Here is a 9,671-nt window from a genome sequence, read left to right on the forward strand (position 1 = left end):
AGTTAAGCCAATTGATGGTTTGTAAAAGTGTTAAATGAAAAATGTGCTAGACTAGGGAAATTGTTGAAGGAAAGAAGAGTTATAATAATTGGGTTTGAGTACGGACGTTGTAACAAATGAGAGACAACGGAGGTTGTTGAAGGACATTGTCATAAACGAGTAAATGAGTTGGATGTTATAATGAAAAGGTTGCCTAAAGGTCTAGCTAGTGCTCCTACGAAGGAAACAAATGCTCCTCTCTAAAGGTTAGCTGAACTAATGCTCTCAAAACGGCTAGAAGTTTTTGCTATCACATATTCAATTAAGACCATGTGTAGTGGTTGGGGTAAGTGTTGCCTCCCTCCATTTGGAGGCTTCTCATTGGGTGATCAATGGAGTTTAACGTGTACCACTTTTGCGCTCGTTACCACACTCACGGAGGTGCCCTTGGCATCCATGGAACGGTCTTTGGCACTCCTCAATGGTGATGTGGTAGTGGGCTAACATCTACTACACATACACATGGTCTAATTCTAAATTCGTGTCATAACAATATTCATACAAAAAAATATACACAACATTCGAACCCATACACTTGATGGATTTCAACTTTCCATTCATCTAGTGATAGAGTTTAAACATTCCAGAGGAATGTTTCAAAGCTTACCAAACAGTCCTTTATCTACTTCATAAATGAGACATGGATGAAGGTAGTTTTGTAATATGGTCTTTTTTACTTTTCCAATTCCATGTTCAAATTTACAAACCAAACGAGACATGGATTTTCAACGCAGTTAATACAAATTCCAATTCCAATTCTATTTCCAATTCCTTTAAAAACATATCTGAACCAAACAGCCCCCTAGATGTGTGTAAAACCGAACCCATACACTTAAATGCGTGTGTAAAACCGAACCCAGACACTCAAATCTGTGTGTAAAACCCGAACCCGAGCACCTAATTCTCCGAGTGTGAGTGTGTACGCGGCAGATTGCACAAGGAAACCAATCATCTAGGCTTACAAATTTGGCTCAAGGATTTATAATCAACATTTAGCAAGCAATGAATATGTCTCAAAAAGTTAAAAGGATGCCACAGCCTGAAAGAAAGTTAGCTCAAGACATTTGGGGGATCAAAGACTTGACCAAACAAAAAATGTAACATTTTGTTGCATACAAAAGTACAAACACTCCTTAAGCTACAGCCTTTGCCACTTCTTTAGCAGCATTTGAAGTACTCGGTTTCTGTGGCTGCATCCATAATTGCAGGCAAAGAATCAGTCAAAAAAATATCAATTTAATTCGTGGGTATTTCTATATGTTCAAATTTTATATCAATATACATATAATATACACTTCTACACTGTCAAGCTTCCAAATTTCACAATATCATACAACCATATTTACCTTTTTCAAAACACTACAATATAGATTATTCACATTAATAGCCTTGTTTTCATCATTATGAAAAGGTATTTTTTAATGTTTGGAAATGATTAATATGATGTTATGAAATTTAGAAGGATGAATATGAAATAAATCATTTAATTAACTATTTGACCTATCTATTTTGAATTATAAAATAAACCATTTACTAGAATTATAAAGGTGTCACATTTGTTGGTATTTTAGTTCCTTACCTCGGCTAATTCGTCCTCATGCTTTGGAATGAAAGCAGTGTCAACTTTTCCGTTTTTGAAATCCTGTAATGAAATAACGAATAAAGAAGTAAAATTAAACGCATGACTAGCATGATGATTTTAGAAAAAGAAGAAAAAAACATGACAAGTTGCCTACTTCGATGTCGAGGATTAGCTTGTGGTACTCGATTGTGGTTGGAACCCCTGAAAATGTAAAACATACAAAATAATATGAAAACATATTACAAAACCTGAAAATGGATCATGCTTGAAATATAATACATGAAATGAAGGTTTTATTTTACCTGTGATGATGGTATCATCAAGAGCCCTTTTCATGCGTTCAATCGCCTTTTCTCTTGTTGGGGCCCATACAATAAGCTAAAACCATGATTAAAAAAAAGTTATGGGTTAGAGACGAAATTAACTCATATTTGAGGGGTTTGATTAGATATAATACTATTGATTTAAACTTTAGAAAATGTCAACTCAATAAGTTATCTGAAGGATTGTAAACCCTAGAGGTGGTAATTTTGACCCATTTATGAGAAAACTGGTCGATTTGGAATTTTGGACTATATTTCGTCTCTAACGGGATCAAATGAGTAGAACCTTAAAATTTGGTTAAACTGGAAATGGTTGAATCAGCCAAAATGTAATCAAATATCAAACCGATAGAACCTCCTTTCTCGTTGTTGCAAATTAAACATTTAAACCTTTGTTTTCTTTGGAAAATGCAAAAAAAGTTATGCAGATTAAAGGAAAAAAAATAAAAAATAGGTCAGCTACGCAATCGTTCGAAATTCGAATACCAACCTTTAAACTTGAAAGTATTTTCTTAAATTTTTTTAAAGTATATTTGCATATTTCAGTCAGGAAGCAAACTACCATTTGATTTTATAAATTTTTAACTTTAATGAAGTCTATAGAATATTACAAACCTTTCCAAGTAGAGAATCATAGCTTGGTGGAACAACATAATCGGTATATACGTGGCTATCCATTCTCACAAATGGACCTCCAGATGGCAAGTAAGATGTTATTCTCCCTAATGTTCATAAACAGAAGGAATCAAGAGGTCATCTATTAAATAATTTAAAACCAAAATTATGTAGCAAAGAAGAAATGTAACAAAAATAAATTAATAACATAGTCATGGCACTTTCTAAACTTTACATTAAACTATTCTATAGCATTCAGGTCAAAGGGGTAAAAATTTAAAATAAAATAAAATGAGCTAAAAATGAAATGGGTAGAATAGGTTAAACATATGATATTGGAAGTTGCAAAAACCTAATTTTAAATGTATAATACCTCCTATAACATTTATTTTAAAATACGATTGTCACTAAAACAAATTGACATTTGTAATCATATATGGCTATATCATTTATTGAAAAGTAAGACATTTTGTATGTATAAAACACGGCTTGCAGATGAGAAATAAATACAACCAATGATAACATACCTGGTCCAGGTCTGAAATTTTTGAAAGCGTCTTCCGCGTTAATACGGCATTCAATCGAGTGTCCTCTGAGCACGATGTCATCCTGTGATACACAACACAAACAACTAAATTGAAAAAAGAAAACAGTAGTATTTTAATACTGATAAAGCTGAAGCAAACAATTATGTACCTGCGTGTAACGGAGTTTCTCACCCATAGCTACCCGAATCTGCTCCTCTATCAAGTCAACCGACGATATCATTTCTGTCACAGGATGCTCTACCTTTATTATGAAAAAGAAAGAAAGAAATTGTCAAAACGCTTGTAGTTAATAATATGGAATTTACAGTTAGGTAATTCTACATATGTTCAGTAGATATTTAACCAACCTGGATTCTAGTGTTCATTTCCATGAAGTAAAAGTCACCTCTTTCATCCAAAAGAAACTCTATAGTACCAACACCAATGTAGCCAATTGATGCTGCCGCTGCAACTGCTGCATCACCCATGGCTTTTCTCAGTTCTGGGGTTAATGCTGGTGAGGGTGCTTCTTCTAAAAGCTTCTGGTTCCTTCTCTGTACAAGTAGGCAATTTTAATGTACGTTTTTAGTTAAACTTACTATACTAATGCTCGGATTTCTTTCACTAAATCATATACTTATTTTATTGGAATTGTTTAATCTGATATGCTGTTCATTCAGGTAGTAGTGTTTGACTGTAATGGAACGATAAAGATATGGAATGGACAACGTAATGGATTAAAAAAAGGTAATATGTCTATGTCACTGGAGATGAAATGATTTTGAATGTGATTTATTTTTGTTTTATATATAGAGTATGTGTAACTTTATCCATACTTTATATATTTTCTAGTAAAGCTACTTGATTTTTTTATGTACAAATAACAATTAAACATAATGAAAAAACATATAAAATAAACGTCAATTGAGTTTTATGAAACAACTATATTCTCTGTTATTTTTTAAAATACAAGTTAGTGGTTTAGTTGCAACTTTAAACGGGTCTATTTTATAGTAGAATACATGAATAAAACTGGACCATAACTAAACATGCCATGTCAATGGAATAAAAATCACCTAAATGGAAGAATCACATTTTTACAGAAACGATTCATTCCATTCCATTACTTCTCTGATTCCAGCATACCAAACACTACCTTAGAATGTACAATAACGTTTAAACAACTCATAAAGGAAACACGCATGTTGAATGATAAAAGTTAAAACATATGGACCTGGATGCTGCAGTCACGCTCCCCAAAGTGAACAACATTTCCATATTTGTCTGCAAGAACCTGAACAAGAAGTATCAGGAGGTTAAAAATCAACAAGTTGGTAATTAAAAACCAAAAATAACTTTATTACATGGTAATGGTAAGTGTAATATTAAAAGCTATGTTTGCCTGCACTCTATTTCTTTTACTCTTGGCAATTATTCAGCTTCTACGACAAAAAAGAGTTACCTGGAACTCAATGTGCCTTGGATTTAGAATGCATTTCTCCAAATATACACCATCATTTCCAAATGCAGCTGCAGCCTCACTCTTAGCTTGCTATATTGAAAAAAAAATACTAAACTATTGAGAAACAAAATAGAGAGCATTGTAGAACTTGAATTTGATAACTGAAATAAAAGTACAAGTAACATTAATTAACGTTGGTTGCCTCATTCTTAGCTGGCTATATTATTTATTACCTGCAACAACTTTACAAACTCGTCACGTTCTTTTGCAAGACGCATTCCACGACCTCCACCACCTGCTGTAGCCTTCAGAGCATAAAAAGATATATTGATGTAAGCTTTTTATTAAACTAAGTTGCATTCACTCCCTAAATTCCCTTTGCAAAATGATTAACTTTGGGGGATAGAATTGGAATTTTGGGGGTCATGATATGATCCATTTGCTAATGTATCATACTATCATGATCCAACTAATCTAAATGAATGAAGATTCATCATTTAACCTTTTTGCATATGATGAGAAACAAAATTTCTATCATATAAGTAAAAAATACATCTCCGTTCGATGCAAGTCTTAATAGCATACTATATGAACTTCTATTGTATAGCATAGTTTTTATTACAATTTACAACTGTACCATATTATTAAAAAATCATCTACTTTGTAGCGTACAAATTATAGAGTACAATATGAAACTTAAACTGTGGCGAATACAATGTTATTACGCAATATGCCAATATGCCAATATGTACTATGTACAATGTTAAAAGTGTACATGTGCTCCATACACATGACACGTGTATTATGCATTATAATTACAAGGGGGGGGGGGGGGTTATTTTTTAAATATGATATTAGAGTGACAGAGGCCATTCAAGATCACAATGTGATCGCAACAATATTATAGTCATTTATACTATACATGCAAAGGTGATTCAAGTACGGTTTATTTAATTGTGGTTGAATAACTGGATCGCTTTTTTATTTGGTGGTCCATATAAATAAATAGAGTTAAATCTTATATAGAATTATTGATCAAGGACAGAAGTTCAGAGCCATTGACAAGCATAAGCCATAAGACAGACAAAAGGGGCTCTAGGAATCAGAGAGATTCAATGAATCAATCTCAATATTGAGTGTAAAGAAGTCCAAATAGTCCCTTTTAAGTGCAAAACCTACTTTTCCATTTCAATTAATTATATGTAGCTTATCTGGAAATGTGAAGGAAGTTATTATGCTACATCAGAAGAGTATAATGTCTTCTATATGCAACTAACTTTTAACACTTATCACAACGTACCTTAATCATCACAGGGAAGCCAATCTCGTCAGCGAGCCTGATGCCTTCTTCAGTGCTCTAACAAGACAATAAATATGTCACTGACTCACTGTAAAGATTGTTTTTTGTACCAACAAATTTAATATGATAGTGTCATGAAAATGAATTAAAATACCTGTAACAGACCATCACTTCCTGGTACAGTTGGAACACCAGCATTCTTCATGGTATCTCGTGCAGTTGCTTTGTCCCCCATAACACGAATGCTGTCAGGCTGCAAAGGTGCAAGTAGATACATTAAACCATCTAAATATACAGCAAGATTAAGATATTTGGCATATGCAAGAGTAACTATAAAAAATCTAGCTGATTAAAAACAATATACACATGATTTGTGAGGATCAGAAATATTACTTACGTGTTACCAGAGTAAAATATGTGATTTTAGAACTAAGAATAGATAGAAAAGTTATCATATGAAACTATATGTATATTTTTTACTTGTTTTAACTTGTCCATATCTCGATAAGGTGATCATAGAGCCCTCCTAAGTCCCAACAGTATCTTACTTACGCTTCATAGAACTTAAAACATGAAAACATGTATTGAGTAAAAGAACGATTCTATATCATCGTTTTATAAATTTTATTGCCAACCAGTACTACAAAATTACTTACATTTGGCCCAATGAAGTTGATTCCATGCTCTCTGCACATCTCAACAAAAACAGCATTCTCTGCAAGGAAACCATAACCAGGATGCAACATCGTACATCCACGACTGATAGCAGCAGAGAGGACATTAGGTATCAACAAGTACCTGTTGAGGAAAAGCCGAAAAAGTGACAACTTATTATACCATGAATCAAACAGACAGTTAGATTTCCAGCAAACTTTGAAACAAAATAAAATTTCGAAGTTCAAACAATTTTATGCGATGAAGATAGGTAAACTTACGACTGATTACTAGGAGCTTCCCCTATACAAACTGATTCATCAGCCAGTTTCACATGAAGTGCATCCTTATCTATAGTAGAGTACACTGCAACACAGGGGATCCCTAGCTCATGGGCAGTTCGAATCACGCGCACTGCAATTTCCCCTCTGTTTGCCACCAGAATTTTTTCTGCACGGCAAGTGACACCAAGTGCTCCCTCACGTTTCGCTGATCTATGAGCCTTTTCGGAAGCCTGAAATCTTTGCTTGGGAAAGTTCAACTTATTTCCCACTAAGAAGTTACACTGGGAACTCTTGATTCCACTAGACCTCCCGATGAATACACCCTAGAGCATTAAACATCACATGTGAAAAGTTCTAATCGGAAAAATGTATTCATGAAAAATTCAGTTTGTAACATAATTGCAAGGCAAGTTCATTAAAAATAAACATAATGAAACAGTAAGCCAATAATAGAACTTGTATGAAAACTCTAAAGTCTAGAAAATTGCAACAAAGTTTATTTACCAAAGATTAAATATCTTTGTTTTCAGTTGATTGATTATACTCATAACTTACAAAACATAAAATTAGTTTAATGTATGCATAATATGTTCAGAGCATGATCTCTGTTCATCTAATAACTGCACTCTATTTGTTCCGACTTCCGAATCATATAAGCTTTTTGGCTTTCGGTGTGTTCCAAGTTATACGTGTCTTTTAGGGTTTTCTCAACTTAATAACCAGTGTTTCTATATGACTCTTGTCTCTATATAACACCGAATAGAAAATCAACTACAGTTATCGTCTTTTCTTGATAAAGCTATTTCAGGCAATTCAATTTCAGCTAACCTTCAAAATTAGGATTCAGCCATATTATATATTTACAGAAGATAATATAATGAACTTTTTATGAAGGAGGCCAGGGTTTGCAGTCATCAAATATCGCTAACTAAGTGATTGTCGTTCAAAACGTATCTATTTAGCAAGTTTCACACACAGAATACTTTTTTCTTCTATAAAACTTATCTAGAGACAACTTTATACATCCTACAAGTTTCCTGAATGAGAAATACACTCCTACAGATCTCTAACCAGTCAAAATATCTCCAATAGCATCTAGAAACAAACAGTTTACAACCCACATAACAAATTCACAAATCATCAAACAACTAACACATAACCTTTGCATCAACCATCAGCTACACTAGTTCACACACACAATCACAACACATCACACATTGAATCCACAAAAACAAGATAAACCTACAAATCACAACTTCATATCTCCTGTAACTCAATTTCACAAACATATACCTAACAAATATATACAGAATAAGACGAAAACATACCGGAGGAGATGTGATAGGTTTACTGCAAAATGTCACGGCGGCGGAATCCATATCGAATACCAAACGCTACACAAATCACACACAATATCAAAACTGAATCAGCGAGTGAATAACAACAGCATTTATAGATACATTAAAATGTAAGTATCGATCGAGTAACTGAGATCCGAACTGTTAGTGCGAAAATTAAGATAAAAATAGAAATGAAAGATGAGTGATGCTTGAAGAAGAGGTTAACTTACTTGAAATTAGCTGAGAGGAAGCCAAATTGTGAAGAAATTAGGCGGAGCAGTTGAGCGCTAGAGGGAGAGAGAGAGGTAGAGAGAGAGTGAGCAAGGAAATACAAGTAAGGAAGGAAGAAAGAGGGGTATCGATGAAATCTATGATGGTTGCAGATTGAATTCTCCGCCCAAAATCGGGTTTATTTTCTTTTCATTATTATATTATCATTTTATCTTTCAAGTAATATCAAAATTATTGTTTTATGAAGCGGCGACTTTTGTATTAGGCAACCGAACTCTCTAAATTGAAGAGCTTTGTTGTCTCACTCTGGCCAGACTATGTTGTTATAATTGGGTTCATGCTGGCTTTAGAATTTGGCTTGGACGTTCCACCGGGAAACCATACCGCCGGCTACCACTTGACAGTGGTCGTGCCACCACAAGAGCAGAATTCTCTGCCATAACACACAGTGGAACGAAAACCCGGGTGGGCTTAGGATAGAACCTGACACCTGCAAGGAGGCTAGGCTCTATCTATCATTAACAAAGTGACACAAGTGGGGATTGAACTTGAGTCTCTATTGGAGAACCCAAGTCACCTTACCACCAGGCCACAAGTGCTAGATATCATTGGGCTGTAGCCCAGTGGTATGGCAGTGATAGTGACAAACCCACCAAGGGGGGTTCGATCATGAGCCACACCCCGGTTTTCATCCGGTTGTTAATTCAACGAGACAACTCGTGTGGAGGCAATACAGTTTCCGGGGGAACGCCTTAACCAAGTCTGACCAACCCAGCGCGAGCTCGATTTAGACAACGTAAGTCTTGGCAGATATTGAGTAGAGTCGCCGATTAGACGCTATGACATTAGGTCACTCATATGAAATTCACCGTTAACAAGTGATAGCAGGGGCGGACCTAAGGTCAGCCCAGGGTGGGCGGGCGCACCCCCGGGGAAAAAAATATTTAGTGCTAAGTTCCGTCGAAAATCCCGTCCGCACCCCTTGGAATTTTTCGTCCGCACCCCTTGAATTTTTCGACCGCACCCCTTGGAATTTTTCGACCACACCCCTTGAAATTTTTCGTCCGCACCCCTTAGGTAAAAAGTGTTATCAATTTATATTTTAATTTTTTTAAGTAAACTCTTATTTAAAAAAAATACTACCTAAATTATATAACTTTTAATACCTAACTAACTAAACCCAAATACTCATACATTTACCAACTTATAATTCATAACTAGCTAGCCCACTAAGTCTTAGCCCATTAACCAAACCTAACAATATTTCAAACTATAATAAAATAATTAAAGCCCAAAAGCTTTAGAAATTCTCTC

General features: G+C 34.7%; 1 protein-coding gene across 1 annotated transcript; it reads right to left on the minus strand.

The window, feature by feature from the left end:
• Window positions 1-992: 992 nt before the first annotated feature.
• On the minus strand, window positions 993-8,526 carry LOC110882513 (biotin carboxylase 2, chloroplastic). Its single transcript, XM_022130515.2, has 17 exons — window positions 8,357-8,526; window positions 8,115-8,180; window positions 6,784-7,109; window positions 6,505-6,646; window positions 6,003-6,101; window positions 5,849-5,905; window positions 4,782-4,853; window positions 4,549-4,638; window positions 4,321-4,380; window positions 3,455-3,640; window positions 3,256-3,348; window positions 3,087-3,168; window positions 2,560-2,666; window positions 1,924-1,999; window positions 1,776-1,822; window positions 1,619-1,681; window positions 993-1,229 (listed from the first exon to the last, which is right to left on the minus strand). Exons 2-17 carry the CDS (start codon window positions 8,163-8,165, stop codon window positions 1,173-1,175), a joined length of 1,608 nt encoding a protein of 535 aa, XP_021986207.1. The 5' UTR covers window positions 8,166-8,180; window positions 8,357-8,526; the 3' UTR covers window positions 993-1,172.
• Window positions 8,527-9,671: the final 1,145 nt, after the last annotated feature.

Source organism: Helianthus annuus, chromosome 16, assembly GCF_002127325.2.
Source record: "Helianthus annuus cultivar XRQ/B chromosome 16, HanXRQr2.0-SUNRISE, whole genome shotgun sequence".
Lineage (NCBI taxonomy): Eukaryota > Viridiplantae > Streptophyta > Magnoliopsida > Asterales > Asteraceae > Helianthus > Helianthus annuus.